Below are 20,938 nucleotides of genomic sequence, written 5' to 3' on the forward strand. Positions count from 1 at the left end.
TGGAGACTCATTCATTCTCTCTGTGACTCTCTGTATCTGTGTAACCTGTCTGTCTGTGTGTTGTTCTCTATCCCATAGTTTACTGACAAGTGGGCTTGTCAGTCTTTCTCTCCGTATCTTCGTCAGTCTTTCTCTCTGTAACTCTGTTAGCCTGTCTTTCTGTCTTCTGCTGTCTGTGTCCCTGTCTATCTGTTTCTCACTCTCTGTTTATGCCTGTTGTCCTGTCTGTCTCTGTTGGCCTGTCTTTGCGTCTTCTGCTTTCTGTTTACCTGTCATCTCACTCAGTTTCTGTCTGTTGTCCTGTCTTTCTCTGTTGTCCGGCGTTTGTCTTCTGCTGTCTGTGTCCCTGTCCCTGTCTTGTCTGTTTCTCACTCTTTGTATCTTTGTTGTCAAGTATGTTCCTGTTATCCTGTCTTTCTGTCTTTCTTCTTTCTGTTTCCCTGTCTGCCCATCTGTCTGTCTGTCTGTCTCACTGACTTTGTCTTCTGCTGCCTGTGTCCCTGTCTGTCCATCTGTTAGCTTATCTCTCTCTGTCTATCTGTCTCTATCTCTCCCACTGTTGTTCTGTCTCTCACTCTGTTTCTCTGTCTCTGTTGGTTTGTCTTTCTGTCTCCTGCTGTCTGTGTCCCTGTCTGTCCTTTTTGTCTGTCTGTCTCTCACTCTCTGTATCTCTGTCTGTTTGTCTGTTTTCATATAATAACTTTGTAATTGTGTGTGTGTGTGCGTGCGCGCAGAGCTCACACATCCCCCTGATAGACGCGCTGATGCTGGCGTGCTCTGTGGAGATGATGAGTATAGAGAGGGTGGTGTCCAGCGTTAAGCGTTTCTCCACCTTCAGCGCCTCCAAAGAGCTGCCCTTCGACATGGAGGATGCCATGCTCTTCTGGATCAACAAGGTCAGACTTACACTGTGTGTGTTTTACAGCGTCATCATACACAGTGGCTATGTTTACATGCAAAGCTTTCCTCCAATCCAAACAAATTAGTTCTGATTGTAGAATCTGACTGAGGTGTTTATAATAACACTTTCTCCCATAGTCTGAGTAAACTTTCCATTTATATGCATCTTTCAAGTAATCTGATCAAACATGAGGGGCATGTGTAGTATCACTTAGTGTATGCGTAACCATAACAACGAGTATCACGTGATGCCAGCCAGCGTGAGAGGAGCAACAGCAACTGGCTGAGTAGCTTTGTTTCCAGAGTTTGCAGTTGTTATGTTTGGTTCTTTAACAGCGTTAAAATTGTGGCAGAATATTATTTATTTTTTTGTTAAAGAAGGGGCGAGGCGAAGAGCTTATGTCCTCCATGTCTTCGAAAATTTCGATGCAAGTGAGCTGGATGCCAGTCCCACTGCCCATTACTAGGAACCAGTGAATGAAAGTGAGGAGTAATGTTCAGCTTTGTAAACGTCTGCACATGCTGTACCTGCGTGATACGTACTTAAACATTTCAATTGGGAATGTAATCGGGTACAGATGTTCACAAGGTTTTTATTCTTCTATTTAACAGATTATTTAAAGGATTATCTGCCTAATTCAATCGGATAGAAATTGCAATGGCCTTAATTGGACTACTGTATTCTGACTGAGGTGTTTCTATGGACATGCTTTATTCTGACTACACTATGAATCTGATCATGAAAAAAAATTTGACTGCATGTAAATGTAGCCAGTGTGATTATATTTTGGAAAAAAAAACATTAAGTGCAACAAAACATCTGTTCAGTTATGATCCTTAATAATGTATAACACAAATGTATACAGATGCTTGTGTGTCTGTGTGTGTGTGTCTGTGTGTGTGTGTGTGCAGGTGATTCTGAAGACGAGAGAAATCTCTGAGAAGGAGCTGAAGCTGAAACAGCATCTGATGGAATCCCCCTGTCATCAAAAGGTACTGCTGACCAATCACATGACTCACTGGAAACCTCCATCCAATCGTAGGCGTCTCTGATCTCGGCATGTCTGTAGCTCCTTCTCTAATGGCTGTTCACTGAGAGACCGCACGACTTAACCCTGTTCTCAGATCAGATTACTGCACCACCTAACCAATCTGATCTATCTCTCTCTCTCCCTCTTCCCTACTCTTTCTCTGTCTTTCTCTCTCTCTCTCTCTCTCTCTCTCTCTCTCTCTCTCTCTCTCTCTTTCTCTCACTGATCTTACCTTTTGTCTCCTCTGCCCCACCCCCTTCCTGTTGGATAGTCTCCCTCCAAATGGTACTGGAAGCTCGTGCCTGTAAGTTCTACAGCGCCCCCTCTCTTCTATCCCCTGCATCCCATTCTTTAAAAGAGATTGATAAGGAGGGTGTGTGTATGTGTGTGTATATGTATGTGTGACAGAAATAACCATGTTTTGATGGTCCATAAACTTGTCATAACAAACCCCTCATTTAACCACATTCATATCTCTCTCTCTCTCTCTCTTTCTCTCTCTCTCTCTCTCTATCTCTCTATCTCTATCTCACAAATCAGCCTGACTTCATGCATGCTCTGGCCCACTGCATGTTGGAGCCATTGGAGTTGTCTCGTGTGGTACTGTACTCACTCACACCCTCCCTCCCTTATTCACTCCTTCCCCTTCTCACTCGCTTACTCATTCGTTCACTTACTCACTCACTCACTCACTCACTCACTCACTCATTTGATCACACTCACTCACTAGCTGCCGTTGTGCTGCTTTTCCACTCATCTAAGTATTGGTAGGATGGAACAGTGCTTATGGGAAGGGTAACAACACCTGATTGGCCTATCACAATAATTAACATATTTTTTCAGTATGAATCTGCGGTGTGTGTAGCGTTTACAGTATTTACAGATTCATACTGAATTAAAATGATTTCACAGTTTTTGCTGTCAGACTGTAAACAGTACACACACTGCAGATTCATACTGGATTAAAACTACTCCAAAGTAATTAATGTCGGACTGTTAACACTACACACACTGCAGATTCATACTGGATTAAAATCACTCCATAGTTATTAATGTAAACACTGTAAACACTACACACACTACAATAATAAGTGTGTATTCAGTCTGACAGTAATAACTGTGAAATAATTTTAATCCAGTATGAATCTGCAGTGTGTTTAGTGTTTATAGTCTGACAGTTATAACTGTAAAATCATTTTAATCCAGTATGAATCTGAGTGGAAAAGCAGTCTTCACCTCACAACCCTGAAAATAAAATAAAATAGTGTGTGTATAGAGTACTGTGCAGAAGTTGAAGGCCCATAATCACATTTAATATGAATTATTTGCCTCAGCAATAATATACTTTTACTGTAGAAACTCCAGATCACACTAGAACAGATAGGGGTAAAAATACAATAAACAGAAATGAGAATTTAGGAATCTCACTTTTATGAGCTAATCTGAAGAGCAAAGCTTGGTTTTCCTGGGTTTCTTCTGGCCTTAATGGATGTGTTAAAATCAGCTTACCTGATTTTAAGTGACTAAGCGCTGATTTACCAAACCAGGTGCCGATATGATGAGAACTATAAATAATACTTTTGATGATTTTGTATGAATAATTTTTTGTATGCATGTTGTTCGTTTTTTATTTAAATACTAACTTTTGCACAGTACTGTATGTATTATTGTTTCTATTTGGAGAATGTGCGTGTGTGTGTTTATGTGTTGAGAATTTTTTTGTACTGTTCAGTAGTGAAGATATGGACATTTTAATTATTTAGTGAAGGTGGAAAGGTGTGTGTGTGTGAGTGTTTGTGTGTGTGTGCGTGTGTGTCTGATCTCCTTCTTTTTCCTTTTTTACTCTCAGGTTCGTTACCGTAGAGACCACTTGTCTGGTCGGTGTCTCCCTCATTTGCCGCTGGTTGAGGACCTGATGAAGGATGTGTGTGATGGTGCCGCCCTGCTGGCTGTCATTCATTACTACTGCCCCGATTACATGAGACTAGAAGGTAGAAACATTCATTCACCCAAACATGACACACACACACACAGACAAATATCAAGCTAATTATTTCCTCTCTCTCTCTCTCTCTCTCTCTCTCTCTCTCTCTCTCTCTCTCTCTTTCTCTCTCTCAGATATCTGTCTGAAAGAGGTTCTGTCCATCTCTGACAGTGTTTATAATGTTCAGCTGCTGAGAGAGTTTTCCAACGAGTACCTGAATGGGTGTTTGTACCTGCAAGCTGAGGACCTGTTGTATGCTCCCCCAGTATTAAAGGTGAACTCACACACAAATGCACACGCACACTAAAACACAGCCAGTATTTAGTAATGCGTACACTGTCCCTGCCAAGTCTGAGTGCTCCAGTGTGCTTCATTTTTCACCTGCTCAAAAGTTTCCTATCCGGTCAAAGCTTTACAGCACACACACACATACACATATATACTCACACACAGTATGTTTGCCACATTACTTAGATTATTGACATTATCGCTCAATTTATACACATTACCATTAATATAGTAAGTATAGTATAATAATTTAAAATTCACTTCTCACTGCTACATAAACAAGGAGGACACCAGTGCAAAACGATGGTCATGAGCAATAATGCCATTTGACTGATGTCTGTAGGGCATGATAAAAGGGTAACAGGTAAGGGGTGTAGCCTGTGGGAGGTTTCAGAGTCCTGAGATGGAACCTCTCACAAATGAACTGCATCCCAAAGGCATAACAATACATTTGACCATATAACATATAATAAAATGACTGTTTTAGCTTTCTCATTTGATTAATGTTCTCAGTTATTAACATCAGTTGCTTTGTTTTATCCAGCACAATGTGATGGTCTACATAGCTGAGCTGTTCTGGTGGTTTGAAGTGGTGAGGCCAGATTTTGTAAAACCCAGAGATCCACAAGATATTAAAGATGGTAAGACATTAGTTATTCTCATACAACACAAACTGTAACAAACCAAAATATACAGGTTAGCCTAGACTGTGTGTAGCCTGTGTATTGATGCTCAGTGTTGAAATGGTGGTTCACTCTTAAACTAGCGACTACACAAGTGTGTGCTTTAAAAAACTGATGATAACAGATAAAGAATGGGTCTCATTGCCTGAGACAGCTTCAGATAACCCTTGTAAATTTAAACATAGCTTATTGAATTAGTCGTTGCCTGTCAATGTTGGTTTGACTTCTCCATCATTCACTTATGCAGCGAGACCCTCAATGCAGACGAAGAGTTCACGCCCTCACGTGCCCATCTCAAACGCCACCAAGCGCAGCTTCTTAAGCACCTCCCCTTCTGTTGACTCGATGGTAGCAGGCTCCTCCCACGACACCTATATCAGGTATTACCTGCATCCAGAGGAGTCTGCGTCTACGTCTGTGTAAGTCTGTCTTTTGTCTTGCGTGTGATTTTTTTTTTATTTTTTGGTGTTAATGGGGTCAGAGATACAGTATATGCCCAGATGATTGTGGACACCCTTTCTAATTAATCGATTTAGCTGCTTTAAGTTGGACAAGCAGAAGTTACAAGCAGAAGCAGATAAAAATAAACTAATTGGTACCATGCCTAATGCCAGGTGTGGGCTAGAGGGTCATAAAGCCCCTTTATTGAGCTGTGAAGCAGTGGAACTATGTTCTCTGAAATGATGGTTCTCCATCCAGTGCGTTTGGGATGACCTTACTAAGTCTTTTGTGTTGTCAAGGATGAGAGTTATTTTTAATGTAGTGTATGTAAATGTGAATTTACTGTGTTTTTGTTTTAAGTGTGTGTGTCTTTCTATTTGGTCTGTTTTGGCATCTGTTCGGAACAATGTAAATGTGTATGTTCATCTTGTGTATCTGGTATAATGTGTGTGCATGTTGCAGCGCCTGGCCAATTTGACCAATATGTCTGTTTTTTGGACTATACTGATTTTAGAGGGCTACTAAAATACAGAGCTACAGAGTTTTTGTTGGCGATCAACAAAAAACTGTCAGCAACTGAAAAACTGGGCTAAAATCGTGTAGTGTGAATTTGGCATTGTCACAGTGTGTTTGTGTGGAAATGTGTTTGTTTTAAATATTGTTTTTTGTTCTTGCAGTGCCAAAGTAAGCCCCTCACACAGCCCCTCCCACCAGCTCCTGCCATTAAGGCCGAGGCAACAGAAACCCGCCCAGGAGGAGGAGACTGCAGGTAACTTATCGACATTTTTTCTTTCTATTTCAGTACAGTTGTACTTGAAACACACTATAAAGCATTTATACTAAAATAAACAGCAACATAGCAACCACCCAACAACCTAGTAATTAGCAGCCACTTGGTATTCCAAAGCAAACACCTAGCAAAAACAAAAAAAGTGATCAGGTAGTGATTGTGAAGCTACAGCCTGGTAACTACCTTTCTATTTTTTCTGATCTAATTGTTGTTTTACATTATTTAGATGTAAAATTTAAAAATTTAAAATCCAGATGGGTTCACTGACCTCAGTTAAGCATTTACTAGTCTTGTGACGCTAAAATGTCTCATTATAAGATGATAAAACCTGAGGTCAGATCATGTTCTTACTGCGTACAAGTGAATCAATGATAAAAAACGAAGGAGTCTAATGAGTCTTTAAAAACATGAACTTTAAACTGAGGTTTTAAAAAAGATGAGCATGCTTTAGGCTATATAGACAGCATCCCAGGTGTTTCTTCTTTATCACCAGATTTGATCTGCATGCTTAGATACACTAGTTCGTTTGTAAATGATATTCAGAAAATTTTATTTTCTCAGATGTTTGTGTATTTGTATGTGTGTTTTGTAGAGTTCAGGAACAGGTCCAGCTCTCTCTCACGCATGGACGGACACAGTCCTGGATCCCGGCTGGCCTGGATGGAGAGAAGACAAAGGTGGGAAACTCATTAATTGTGAAAAAAATCAACAAAATAAGTCCTCACAGCCTTAGCAAGACCTTAATAATTTGTGCAATCAGTGCAACACTTTACTGCTTATTTGCAATATTGGTTTGCTAAATGGTCGCAACATTAACAGCAGCAGGGTTAGAGCATATTAAGTCCACCACCTAACATACACAGCTAGAGCATCACTGACTAAAGGGTGGCTACAACATGCTGTATATCAGAACATGGTTTTTATTTATTTGTTTTTTCTTTAATTCTCATGCTCGTTCTGTCTGTTCCTGCTTTTCCAGACCACTGTCTCAGATGGAGATGGAGTGGGAGCGCCTGTGTGGTGACAACATTAGCTTGGCGCGCTCCATCAGCAAAGACAGTTTAGCCTCCAACGTCATCTCCATCACTCCCCGTCACCAGGTCAACGGCCAGTCTGTTCCCCACGTGGCCTGCGCTCACGATATTGAGGATCAGGAGGAGGAGCTTGTGGCTGTTTTAGGCTCTGGGAGCATGGCCACCTTCCGAGACCCCCGTCCTGAGAGCTTTTTCCTGGAGCCGCTGCAGCCGGCCGTCCTGCGTCCAAACAAAGAGAAGTCTGCCCCGGTCAGTAAGAGGGACGAGAGCGGGGAGGGGCGGGGCCAGAGACGGAGGGGTGTTCACACCCCAACCGAGCACACAGCAATCAATCAGACCTTTACCACCGTCAGTGCTGTTGGTGCTGTTGACTCTGAGGACGCGCCGCAGTCTGGCGGCTTCTTTCTTCACAGTAAGTCAGAGTGTGTGAGAAGCAGCCCAGTCGACATCTGGGTGGGCAAAACTTCAGACTCCGAGTTCGAGGAAGAGGAGGTGGATGAAGTTGAGGGCGATGACCTGGAAGACCAGGGCTTCAGAAAGGCTCGCTTGAGGAATATGCTGGGCCATGGGAAGGAGGAGGAGGAATCGAGTAAGTTGCATGAGGAGGTGCGAATGCGTGAACGTGAGGACAAAGAGGGAGCCAGCGGTCGCTCCAGCCCATGCCCCAGCACACTCTCACAGGCCAGCAGCACTTCCACCGGCGCCGGACACACGAGGTGAGATACCTAAGCTTCTTGTTGGTTGATCATTTTCTCTATAACTTTCTTTGTGCTTCAACCACACTTTAAAAGCAAGGTGTGGGGCCAGCTGAAATCTATTTGGGTTGTCTACTAATGTTTAGTAAATTTCTGGAAAGCACAATTGAGACTCTGCTGCCTGGTCTTCATGTCACCCTCGCCACTGTCACTTGAAAATAATGCGTTTTTTGTTTGAAAGTTAATTGTGTGATAAGGGCTTTGGTGGGTTTATGGTTCAGCTCAAGCTGCAGATTGGAATCTGGATCAGTATGTGGCTCAGCTCTGTCTGTCCGATATCAGAGACTTTATTTATTTAGGTGTCCGTTGTTGTTTTGCTTGTTTGTTCTCCTGTCCATCAGTCCATTGGTTGGCTTATTTGTTCATTTGCCCATCCACCTATTGGGTAGCTCAATTGTTCACTTGTTTATTTAATTGGCTGTTTGTCCATTAGTTTGTTTGTTTTCTCTCCATCTGTATATTTGTTCCCTTGTTTTGTTCATTGGTTTACTCATTTGTTCTTCCATTGGTTTGCTTGTTTTTCTGTTCAGTAGTTGGGTCAATCGTTTGTTCATTTGGCTGTCCATCCATTGATTTTCTCAGTTATATAGTTGTCTACTCATTCACCAGTCTGTTTGTCTGTTTGTCTTCTTTTATGTCTATTTGCTTGTCTGATTGTTCAGCATCAATCTGAATCAGTAAACACTGCAGGGGTCTCTTTCTCTGCAGCACCTACATAGAAAAACCTAAATTTCTCTTTACTTCTTCTGCTTACAGTCTTACGTGGATCATGCTCAGATAGCTCTCAAAGCTTTTTTGTATGTTTTTACTGACCCTTCTTATCTGAACTGTTACAGGCACTCCAGTCCATGTCGGAGCACACTTTCGCAGGTCAGCAGCGCGTCCAGCCGCATGACCAGCTTTGCAGAGCGGCGGATGCACCGTGCCGGGACACCTGATGACTACTACAGCAGCTGCAGCTCCCAGACGACCACTCCAGACGGGTCGGAATGTGCCCCCTTCCCACCTGTCACAAGCGGCACAGTTAGCCCCAGCCCCAAGTCTCGAGGGGGCGTGGCCTCTGAGCTAGTCCACTTGCGCATGCAACTGGAGGAGAAGCGGCGGGCTATTGAGACACAAAAGAAGAAGATGGAGACGCTGTCAGCCCGGCAACGGCTGAAGCTTGGCAAGGCCGCCTTTCTGCACGTGGTCAAAAAGGGGCGAGGTGACACTCTGCCACGCCCTTTCAAGCAGGATCTCACGAAGGAGAAGGAAAAGGAGACGGCGAAGGACGACTCATGTGTGGAGGCTCTGAAGACCAGAGGCAAAGAGGTTGAATCCAGTCTGGGTAAAGAATCCAGGCAGTGGGGGGAAATTTCTTCCATGTCCCCTGCTGGTCTGGAGGGGGATAACCGTGCAAGTGAAGGCGAGGAGATGGGAGGGGAACTGGACTTGGGCGAATGTAGTCGCTCTATTGAGCTTCTGAACGATGCTATTGGGGCTATTCAACAACAAATGGTGCAGCTTTCTGTCCAACAGGACCTGCTTATGCGGCAGACCGCCCTTTCACCAACACAGGAGAAAACCACACAAGACAAACCCACACAGGAGAAACCCCAGACTCCCAGTGAGCAGGAGCCTAAGCCTCGGCCCTCGGTGCAGTTTGTGGAGATCTCCACAGCAACCCGGCGTCCTCCCAAGCTGAGCTCAGGACGTACACCACGGACCAAACCTTCCGAGCTCAAGCTGAGTAAAAGCACGAAGACCATTAACATCGACCCAAGACCCTCACCAATCAGCAGGACGCCCCGATCAGAAAATGAGGATGAGGGCGTGTTTAAAGAAGGCGGTGACAAAATCAATGGACGCAGCTCGGCCCGAGGCTTGGCCCGAAATGCAACATTCCGTCTCCACGATGCTTGTAATCGAAGAGCAGACGGTCCAGAGTCACCGAAAGCAGAACCGCCTACAGTAGAACCAACAGAAGCAGAACTAGCCCGTGAGAGGAGTGGGTCCGGAGGCTCAGGGAAAGAAAATATCCCCGTTCCATCTGAGGAAAGCCGGGCAAAAGCACAGCTAATTGAGGTCGACCTGTCTGACCTGGCCAACCCAGACTCCGGCACAGAGGCAGAGGGAGAGGGAGAGCAGAAATCAGGACTGGGCTTTTTCTTTAAGGTAACTATTCCCATATTATAAACACTAGAGTTGTGCTTTTCTGCAAATACCGGTTTATTTCAAAACCCATACCACGACCTTCACTTATTGATCACTTTATTAGAAACACCTGACATGCACTACCACTCACTCGCCACTTTATTAGAAACACCTGACACATACTTCCACTCACTGGCCACTTTATTAGAAACACCTGACACATACTTCCACTCACTGGCCACTTTATTAGAAACACCTGGCATGTACTTCCATTCACTGGCCACTTTATTAGAAACACCTGACCTGTACATCCACTCACTGGCCACTTTATTAGAAACACCTGGAATGTACTTCCACTCACTGGCCACCAGTGTTGGGAGTAACGGCGTTACTAACGCCGTTACTTTTTTCAGTAACGAGTAATCTAACTAATTACTATGACTGTAACTATAACGCCGTTACCATTTCCGACACCCCGTTACTGCACGTTACTTTAGCCGCTCTATGAACTTTTTTTTTTTTTTTTTTACTTCGCTTTGCCCTGGTTAACCCCTCCTCTTTCCGGTGAACTTGAGCTTCTGGCCGCTGTGCCTGTGGTTTGGCGTGGTGAAGTGAGGCACAATTGTGACTATTTGCGTGCTCTAATTAATTCAGTGATTGCCGTGGACAGCCCAAGTTCCGAATTAAGGACGTTAAGCTCTTTTTAGCTGCTCCGGTTTTTGTGGTGCTGCTGCTTTCTATTTTAGATCTTAGATTCTCTGCCGAATCCCACCTGACCCGAGGACCGACCCGAAATCGGGCTCCTATTTTTATTTTAAATAAAGCTCTGGTGTGATAATCACAATGTTGCTAAGTAACCAATTATTGTTCACTAAAGCGAACGAAATAGCGAAAACTGCAAGTGAAAAAACATTTGTGTTAACTGAATCTAATAAAAACGGTAATTAAAAGGAAGAAACATAACTATCTCAAACTGTATTTTGTGTTTATAAAACTATCTAAAACGAACTGAAATTACTGATAGAATACCCTAATTTTCGTGTTTGATTTATTTATAAGCGCTGTTGTACAGCGGGGGGTGTTGTGCCGAGCGCGCGGCACCTCGTGGTCCGTTAGTTCTTGTGTAAAGCGCTCGCGCTAGCCGCAAAATACGACAGAAAACACTGAGAAACTGCAGAACTATGTATGGGATTACAATATGAGCGCCAGGCAGATGAAAGAGAAACAGGAGATACAGTGTGTGAGAACATTTACCTGTGAGTAGCTCATACCAGAACAGGCAAATCTCTCTCTCTCTCTCTCTCTCTCTCTTTCTCTCTCTCTCTTTCTCTCTCACGTTTCTTAGATTGATCTCTCTGATGAGATGTGTGAAAAAATAATAAAAACTAGCAAGCCCACCCTAAAAACTTACTGAACAGAAAAAATAAAAAACAAAAATTAAACTATAATAAAAATGAAAAATGTAATCACGTAGCTCTGGGCGCACGTGAACGCCTCCACGTTTGACTTGCAGCATTGTGTGTAGCTGTTCTTAAAAATCATTTAAAGTAAATAATAGTTCTATGCTTCTATGTTACAGTGTTAATTAACATAATTCTGATTATATTTCGCTCATTCAATCAGCCCGAAAACAGACAGTTTATGGTTTGGGTTGGCTCGGGCTCATAATGACAGTTCATGGTTTGGGCTTGGGCAGAACGTGCACGGGCTCGGGCTGGGTCGGGTCGTATTTTTGGGCCCGATCTAAGCTCTATTCTCTTTTGGTGAAGCTGTTATATTAATACAATTTTAACGGTCATTAGATTGTTGTTTTTGTCCATTATTATGTTTTGTTTATATATACATATTTCCTTTGAGTGTGGCTTGGTTTGTTAATTTCATCCCCAGACGCGTTTTTCCGTTTTTTTCAGTATTACAAGTTTTAGTAATTTTCTTTTGTTCTGTGAAGAATTTCGTTTTTTTTTTTTTTTAATTCGTTAGATTATATTTTTGTCAACATTTTGGGTTCATTTTCATTTGTTATTTTTCTAATAATAATAGAAAATACATAATTGATTTCCTTTTTTTTTTGACAGGCGAATAATAAAAGTAACGTGTTACTTTTACTGGTAACTAGTTAATTTTATAGTGGAGTAACTCCGTTAGTAACTCAGTTACTTTTTTGGAGAAGTAACGAGTAACTATAACTAATTACTTTTTCAAAGTAACGTGCCCAACACTGCTGGCCACTTTATTAAAAACACCTGACATGTACTTCCACTTACTGGCCACTTTATTAGTAACACCTGACATGTACTTCCACTTGCTGGCCACTTTATTAGAAACACCTGACATGTACTTCCACTTGCTGGCCACTTTATTAGAAACACCTGACATGTACTTCCACTCACTGGCCACTAGCCTTTTGGGTTCACTATGGAAGTGTTTAGTGTTTCATCATTGGTCTTTTTCAGACTACATATCTGCTCTCATCCAAATTTTATTTGATGCTCAATGGATCTCATCACAGCAGTGAAGCTGGTTGAGTTTATGGCAGTGTGTGTGTCACTGGAAGGAGTGTATTAGGCATAAAGCTGTTGCTAGCCACTAATGAAAGAAAGCCCTAAAAGTGTGTGCGTGTGTGTGTGTGTGTGTGTTCAGGATGATCAGAAGGCTGCAGATGAGTTGGCTAAGAAGCGAGCAGCGTTTCTGCTGAAGCAGCAGAAGAAGGCAGAAGAGGCGCGGCTTCGTAAACAACAACTGGAGGCGGAGTCAGAGCTGAAACGAGATGAAGCCAGGTAACTAATGTGTATGAGAGATGCCACTTCACCGTTGATTACAACTCATCTTAAATGTCAGGAGAACCTAAAAACAACCACTTTACTGGAGAAATTATTAATATAATCATTTTAGTTACTATTGATCTTTATTGAATGTCAGAACTGGACCTCAGAGCGATGAAGAAAGTTGGCCTGGTTGGAAGTCACTCCAGCTCCACATAGTGCTGGATGATTTTCATGATTAATTCGGTTAATTCAAATTACAGTTTTAATGCGATTTTCAAAATGGAGCTTGTACCAAAAACAGTTTCAGCACTTGCGACACAAACACCCAGTGAGATAAAGCATATATTAAGCTAGGAATCAATCCTACCGCTCTACAGTGAGTATCCGTGATTAATTGTGGAAAACAATAAAATTTGCTACTTCAAAGTTTCTTCTGTGACTCGTTTAGTGCGTTATTTCTCAATTTTCAGTCACAACCCCGCATTCTGAAATATATTCCAGCGTTCATGTGAGTAAAACCGCAGCTGTGTAGACACATTAGTAGAGAGGCACATTAGACACATTTAGCAGGGGAGAAATAATCGAGTTTTCTTAGGCCACAATTGCCCAGCATTATCTCCTCATCAAATCTTACAGGACCTTAATGATCTCCTGGAACTTAGCATTTGAGAGACCCCTGATATCACCTTCAGGGTGGGGTTTTGGTTTGTTTGGCATATATTATGTATTTATGTTATAGGGTTGTGGGTGAAATCTTGTATGACAGTATTGATGTTTTTTGTGTGTTTCAGGCGGAAGGCAGAGGAGGAGAGAGTGCGTAAGGAGGAGGAGAAGGCCCGTAGGGAGCTCATCAAGCAGGAGTACCTGCGTAGGAAACAACAGGAGCTGCTGGAGGAGCAGGGGGTAGCTAAGCCTCGCCCACGACACAGGAAGCCCCGCCCCAAATCGGTCCATCGACGAGAATCTGGCAACAGTACCCGTATGAGCAGCTATAAAACACCACTTTATTTTTACATTTACGAACACTCTTCAGTTTTTTTGTTTTTTACTAAACTCTTTGTTTCTCTCTCTCTCTCTCTCTCTCTCTCTATCTATCTATCTATCTATGTCTCTCTTTAGCTGTGGGTCTGTGCACTGCTCCGTCTGGTTCCTCTCTCTCTCTGGCCTCTGCTGCTACTGAAGGGGACAGCGTCACTTCTGGAGGAGGCTCGCAGAGGTGAGCTAGAATGTTATGTCTGGTCAGCTTAATTTCATTTGTGAGTATATTGATTTCAGCGTTAATGTTGCTCGTTCCTCCCATATAGCACAAAGGTGTTAGGTGTTATTTTTTTGTCCCTTTTTCCTCACAGTTTTTATTAAAGACAGGTCAGGACTGCAAGCAGGCCAGTCCAGTATCTTTCAGTATCTGTATCTTTTTGTATTGTGTGCAGCATGTAGACAATTTGCATTGTCATGTTTAAAATGCGTGGAAATCCCTTAAAATCGATTTTGTCTTAAAGGCAGCATAGGTACTAAGATCTCCATCACAGAAGTGTACTGACACAACCCCATATTTTCACATATCTTTTGGACTTCATGCTGATAACAGTCTGGATGGTCCTTTTCGTCTTTAGTCTAAAGCTCATGGTGTCAATTCGACTACTGTTGAATGATTGTTTATGATGCAGTGCTGTCTGAGGGAGCGCAGATTACGGGTGTTCAGCTTATGCTCGCACTCCTTGCATTGAAATTTTTCAGTTCTTTCAATTTATAGAGTAGTTTAGAGGAGAAATCCAGTGTGAAATTGACTTTAGGTGTGGTGAAACAAGATAACGAGTGTGACTTTTTTTTGTCCAGGGAAATGCATAAACCTAGCTGTTAATAAAAAAATATCTTTATAATAATTAATATTAATTTTAATAAACTACCATAAATCCATTTCACATGGAGTTCTCCTTTAATAATATTTTGCACTGTATTTTTGGAGATATTTGGTGGTATATTTTCTCAGTAGATGGAACTTATCTGATCTATTTTTCTGTGTGTCAGGGGCGAGTCGGTGGAGTCATTCCCGATGTTGAGCCGTAACGCCAGCAGGAACATGGAAAGAGACTGGGATAATGGCTCCACAGCATCATCCATCACTTCTGTAGCAGAATACAATGGTAAGTAACTCACTTTTAAGCAACTCTTCAGTCTCTTTTATAGCTTACAGTGATTTCCCTTCTTTAAAAAGCATGTTTTTTTAAAAACCCATAAATCTCTCTCTCTCTCTCTCTCTCTCTCTCTCTCTCTCTCTCTTTATCTCTATCTCTCTTTATCTCTATCTCTCTTTATCTCTATCTCTCTATCTCTCTCAGGCCCAAGATTGTTTAAAGAGCCCAGTGCTAAGTCCAATAAGCCGATCATTCAGAACGCTATCGCTCACTGTTGTCTGGCCGGCAAGGTCAACGAAGCGCAGAAAAATGCAATCCTGGAGGTGAGCACTCTTCTCATGGACACATGCCAACACACAAACACTATAAACAGTACCATTCACTTTGGACATACCTCTTATACTTCAATATTTATTTTCTACACTGTAGGTTAATATTAAAGAACACAAATTACAATTGAGGTACAAATTAATGTAGTAAACAAAAATATGTATGTCCTCCACAATCCCTTAATTTAAACTCAACTTAGACAGTGATTTGTGATTAGCTGGCTTGAAGCATGAAGAAAAGCAGCAACTGTTGTTCAGCACACCCAGAAACTCTGTAAAGACGCTGAGAAAACTATTCCAGGTGTCTCTACCTCATGAAGACACTGAGATTAAAATATCAAGAGCGTGCCGATCTGTCCTCAAAGCTAAATGTGGTACTTAGAAGAATCTAAAGTATAAAACACATTGTTTTTTTTTCAAAACCTTTTGTTTATGAAATGATTCCACGTTGCTGTAAATGTCTTCAATATTAAATTTACAATGTAAAAATAATAAAATAAAATTGCTATTGTTGGCCGTGCATTTCTACAGAGATCTATAACTTCCTCCGATACATGTGAAGTCAGCCACCGCTTCTTTTCGAGCTGCTGCTGATGCAGCATTGCCAAGCAGCATCACAGCACGCTCTGAGGAAAGCGCAGCGACTCAGTTCTGATACATCAGCTCACAGATGCCCCATGTTGTGGACATCACCCTAGGAGTGATGGGGGAGAGAGAGCCATCTACCCACCCAGAGGAAGCAGGGCCAACTGTGCTCCCTCTGAGCGCCGGCAGCTTGAATAGCATTACATTTTTGATACATCAGTGATCCAGATCTTTTTTCACCTGATTCCAGTTCTATTCCAAATATAAGTGATTCGCTTGATTTCTAATAACATGTAGCAACATTTGCTAATAAAAGCACTTGTACTTGAGCATGGATTATCAGTTAAATCATTTATTGTTGTTTGTTGTTCTTTAATAGGAAATCGAGCGCTGCGAGTCCAATCACCTGATGATCCTGTTCCGTGACGGTGGTTGCCAGTTCCGGGCACTCTACACCTTCGCTCTGGACACGGAGGAGATCCTGAAGCTGGCCGGCACCGGCCCCCGTGCCATCACCCGCAAGATGATCGACAAGTTGTTCAAATACAGCAGCGACCGCAAGCAGTTCACCGTCATCCCCGCCAAGACTGTGTCGGCCAGCGTGGACGCAATCACCATCCACAACCACCTGTGGCAGGTCAAACGACCCGGCTCCTCCAAGAGGAAGTGAGACAGCACGCCCTGCCTACTTAGTATCCTGACTTATGCATCCTTATTGGCTAAAGAACTGGCTTCCCACACCTCCTTCTGCTCTATTGGCTGCCTATTGGCTACACAGGCAGGTCTAGTTACACCAGTTATTGGCTCACCAGCTGCTTCCTTCACTGTCCTATTGGCTGTCGGACTGTCGGAGTGGGTGTGCTCTATTTGGACCAGTGTGTGTGTGTGTGTGTGCGCGTGTGTGCACACAGCAGTGCGTGTGTGTGTGTGTGTGGGTGACCTCCACTCTGGAACCAGGCAGAGGAACCTGTAAAATCGGCCTGTGGAACCATGCTATCACCAGGCTGCCTTGATCTGCATCCAAAACTCTGCCTTCGCTGATCACAGGATCGATCGTGTGAGGAGCACACCCAGCGTGGGCTGTGGAGGGGTGGGGTGTGTCTGTGTGTTTGATTGACAGAGAGCATTACTGAGCATTAATATAGATCTCTGAAGCTGCGTGTCATTCTGTACTCAACATCAGGTCTGTGTTAGGAGTCCCGGGTCTGAAAAATGATTGCTGTTCCAGTCTCTCTATCTTGCATATGTTTTTATTTGGCCAAAAGTCGCTTGTAAACACGTACTGAAGAATGCATTCAGCTACTTCAAGTTGCACCCTTTGCTAACTGAAAATGCATATGCACTAACACAACTTGTTTAGTCACTGTAGAGAACTACTGCTGAAAAGACAGAACGCTCTGGAGCAGATAAAAATGAACCTATTGGCACCATGCCTAATAACTTCGTGGTCGAGGGGTACAAAGCCCGCCAGCATTGAGCTGTAGAACAGAGGTCTGGAAAAAATTAAGAGACCACTTCAGTTTCTGAATCAGTTTCTCGGATTTTTCTATTAAAGTATATTAAAGTATATGTTTAAGTAAAATTAACATTGTTGGTTTATTCTATAAACTACAGACATAATTTCTCCCAAATTCCAAATAAAAATATTGTCATTTAGAGCATTTATTTGCAGAAAATGAGAAATAAGTGAAATAACAAAAAAGATGCAGAGCTTTCAGACCTTAAATAATGCAAAGAAAACAAGTTCATATTCATACGGTTTTAAGAGTTTAGAAATCAATATTTGATGGAATAATCCTGGTTTTTAATCACAGTTTTCATGCATCTTGGCATGTTCTCCTCCACAAGTCGTACACACTGCTTTTGGATGACTTTATGCCACTCCTGGTGAAAAAACAGTAGAAAAAGATCTCCACTTTTTAATATGATTAATTTTACCCCTTTATCAAGACTTGTGTATATTACACCACATAATCAAAAACAAACAAAAAGAGATTTTAATCTGTTTTAATTTGTTTAGTGTTGGAAACCTTTTTTTTAGGTGTATATATTTACTGATTATAAATGCGATTGGCTTGTTTCTAAGTCCATTGTTTACCATTAGCATTAGTGTGTTAGCATTTTAGCCTGCCTTTTGAGCGGAAGAAACACACATTGTTTTTACTGTCCATGTGGTTAAAACTAACAGTTAATTGAGTATTAATATAACATATATTGCACAGGTTTCTTACAACATTATGCAATAGCAGCATTAAAGTTACTCTGTATTTTGGTGCTTTTTGATAAGGTTTGCCAGGTAAATATTTACCCCTGTGGTTCTATCAGCGATTTTATCATTGTGAACTTAAACAATTCAACCAGTTAAACAGCACTAATCACACTTTACATAAAAAAAATGATGCAGTTGGGTTAGTGTTCTCTAGGTATTGATGATGATATTCTCGATATTCTTCTTGATAAAAAGACTTATCACTATAAAGCTCTAGAAAAAAATGTAAGAGACCATTAGTTTCTGAGTCAGTTTCTCTGATTTTGATATTTATAGGTATATGTTTGAGTAAAATGAACATTGTTGTTTTATTCTATAAACTACAGTCAACATTTGTCTCAAATTCCAAATAAAAATAGTCATTCAGAGCATTTATTTGCAGAAAATGAGAAATGGCTCAAAGAACAAAAGAGATGCAGAGCTTTCAGATCTCAAATAATGCAAACAAAAAAACAAGTTCATATTCATAAAGTTGTAAGAGTTCAGAAATCAATATTTGGTGGAATAACCATGGTTTTTTCATCAGTTTTCATGCATATTGGCATATTCTCCTCCACCAGTCTTATACACTGCTTTTGGATGGATAACTTTATGCCAGTCCTGGTGCAAAGATTCAAGCAGTTCAGCTTGGTTTGATGGCTTGTGTTCCTCTTGATTATATTCCTAGAGTTTTCAATTTGATAAAATCAAAGAAAATCATAATTTTTCAGTGGTCTCTAATTTTTTCCAGAGCTGTATGATAAAGTATCATCAGGTTGCCCACCTCTAATATTATCCACTGTAGAATGTGTTTGTTTTCCATAACTTAAGCTTCTCAGACCAGTATGTTGTAATAAGTGCTGAAGGCGAGTGCAGAATGACGGCACGGCTGCAGAGCTCTGTGTGATGAATGTGTTTCTGAGTTTACTGTGTTCACTGGTTTTGTAACGGCAGGTTTCTCTGCATGTGGCACTTTTTTCAGTTGGGAAAGCGCTGGGTTTGTTTTTCTACTGTAGTATTATTTCACATTTCACCTCACTATTAATGGCACACACACACACTCATGGTCAGTGCAGTGTGTCTGTGTGTGTGTATGTGTGTGTGTTTTGCGTGTTTGCGTGTGTCTTGGGTTTCCCATATTTCTAAACATGCTGCTGTTCTTTTTTTTTTTTTCTTCTCTTGAATGATGCTCACTTTAGCAGTGCACTACATCCAGCGCTACATGTAGACTGAGAGTGGGTGAAAGTATAGTTAGCATGATTGTATGCTAATGTGAAGACACTGTACTGGCCTTTAGTCACGTTTTAAGAGCTTTTATTCTGGATCAACACTGGATCCATTGTCTCTGTGTCTTTTCTGTCCTTCACTATAACCTTTATTATCATTCCAGCCCTCTTCTGACCTCCTAACACCACTCTTTTTCACACATCTCCTCACTTTCCCTGTTGTCTGTTCTTTTTTAACGGCTGCTGACAGTATTTCAGTAATGTGCTTCAGTTATTCCTCACTGAGGAGCCTGACTGTCTGAAGACACACCGATTGTTTGTGCGCGTGTGTTGGTTGGTGTGTGTATGCGTGCGTAAGTGTGTGTGTGTTAGTGTTCGGTACAGAATGTAATGTATGCTCTTCTGGGACCTCTGTGAGCAGGGTTCTCTGATGTAAATGTACGGATTGTAAAGACCTTTGCTTTACTTTTTTTCTTTTAAATATTCTTCCATATATTTATTTTAAAGAGGAACACTGAAGATTTAATAAATTATTAAAGCAAACAGTTTTTTGGCATTTTTTTTTTTCATTTCGTGTTCATCAACAGGACAATAATGTATATTCAAGTGTTGTACTGTTGTATCCTTGACGATACACTTACAGCTCTGGAAAAAATGAAGACACCACTTAAGTTTCTGAATTAGTTTCTCTGATTTTGCTATTTTTAGGTATACGTTTGAGTAAAATGAACGTTGTTGTTTTATTGTATAAACTACAGACAACATTTCACTTAAATTACAAATAAAAATATTGTCATTTACAGCATTTATTTGCAGAAAATGAGAAATGGCTGAAATAACAAAGCAGATGCAGAGCTTTCAGACCTCAAATAATGCAAAGAAATCAAGTTTATATTCATAAAATTTCAGTTTTCAGAATTCAGAAAACAATTTGGTGGAATAACCCTGTTTTTTTCTATCACATTTTTCATTCATCTTTGCATTTTCCCCTCCACAAGTCTTACACACTGCTTTTGGCTTGTGGTCATCCATCTTTCTCTTGATTATATTCCAGAGGTTTTCAATTTGGTAAAATGAAAGAAACTCATCATTTTTAAGTGGTCTCTTATTTCTTTTTTTTTTTTTTTAGAGTTGTATATAGCTACTTTATTTACTATTCAAACCCACCAGTGAAGTCTTTTGCAGGTATCTGTTCATGTTTAATATAGAATGTTACAAAAATGGTAAAATAGTGGCAAACCTGAGAAGAACAGTACTTTTAATGGACTATTTTGCCACACAACATCCTGCATGTGTCCCTACACCATGGATAGATTTTTTCCCTAAATGTGCCTATTTAACTTTTCTGAATGCCTAAATTTAGCTTTAAGTGTATCGCACTAAACCCACTCTGAATCTATTTTATTCCGTTTGTATCATTAAATATGCAGAGCATATTTTAATTGAATTAATTAAAGGTTATTTTAATTTAGCACAACTGACATGCAATTCAAATGTTGGCCTGTAGGGGGAAGCACTACTCCACCGGTCTTGTCATAAATAGTTCCATTAAATCTCAATTTTATAAACAATAAAGCAAGTGATTTACGTAGACTTTTTTTATTCATACAT

The 20,938-nt window shown here is 41.2% G+C and overlaps 1 protein-coding gene across 5 annotated transcripts in view; it reads left to right on the top strand.

Moving 5' to 3' along the window:
• The window catches only part of camsap1a (calmodulin regulated spectrin-associated protein 1a), a 33,913-nt gene extending 14,043 nt beyond the window's left edge, over nt 1-19,870 (top strand). The window contains exons 4-20 of one of the 5 annotated variants that reach the window (XM_007256576.4): nt 735-896; nt 1,813-1,893; nt 2,203-2,235; nt 3,781-3,922; nt 4,050-4,189; nt 4,748-4,844; nt 5,134-5,305; nt 6,005-6,096; nt 6,710-6,794; nt 7,097-7,867; nt 8,743-10,060; nt 12,680-12,816; nt 13,596-13,783; nt 13,924-14,020; nt 14,833-14,948; nt 15,144-15,262; nt 16,233-19,870. In XM_007256576.4, coding sequence (XP_007256638.3) covers nt 735-896; nt 1,813-1,893; nt 2,203-2,235; nt 3,781-3,922; nt 4,050-4,189; nt 4,748-4,844; nt 5,134-5,305; nt 6,005-6,096; nt 6,710-6,794; nt 7,097-7,867; nt 8,743-10,060; nt 12,680-12,816; nt 13,596-13,783; nt 13,924-14,020; nt 14,833-14,948; nt 15,144-15,262; nt 16,233-16,523 — 4,041 coding nt within the window. In that variant the 3' untranslated portion in view covers nt 16,524-19,870. Of the gene's footprint in view, nt 1-734; nt 897-1,812; nt 1,894-2,202; nt 2,236-2,471; nt 2,532-3,780; nt 3,923-4,049; nt 4,190-4,747; nt 4,845-5,133; nt 5,306-6,004; nt 6,097-6,709; nt 6,795-7,096; nt 7,868-8,742; nt 10,061-12,679; nt 12,817-13,595; nt 13,784-13,923; nt 14,021-14,832; nt 14,949-15,143; nt 15,263-16,232 lie in introns of all 5 variants that reach the window. The other 4 variants (XM_022676404.2, XM_007256575.4, XM_022676403.2 and 1 more) reach the window with 4 other exon arrangements.
• The last annotated feature ends 1,068 nt before the right edge of the window (nt 19,871-20,938 follow it).

Source organism: Astyanax mexicanus, chromosome 17 (genome assembly GCF_023375975.1).
Source record: "Astyanax mexicanus isolate ESR-SI-001 chromosome 17, AstMex3_surface, whole genome shotgun sequence".
Taxonomy (NCBI): Eukaryota; Metazoa; Chordata; class Actinopteri; order Characiformes; family Acestrorhamphidae; genus Astyanax; species Astyanax mexicanus.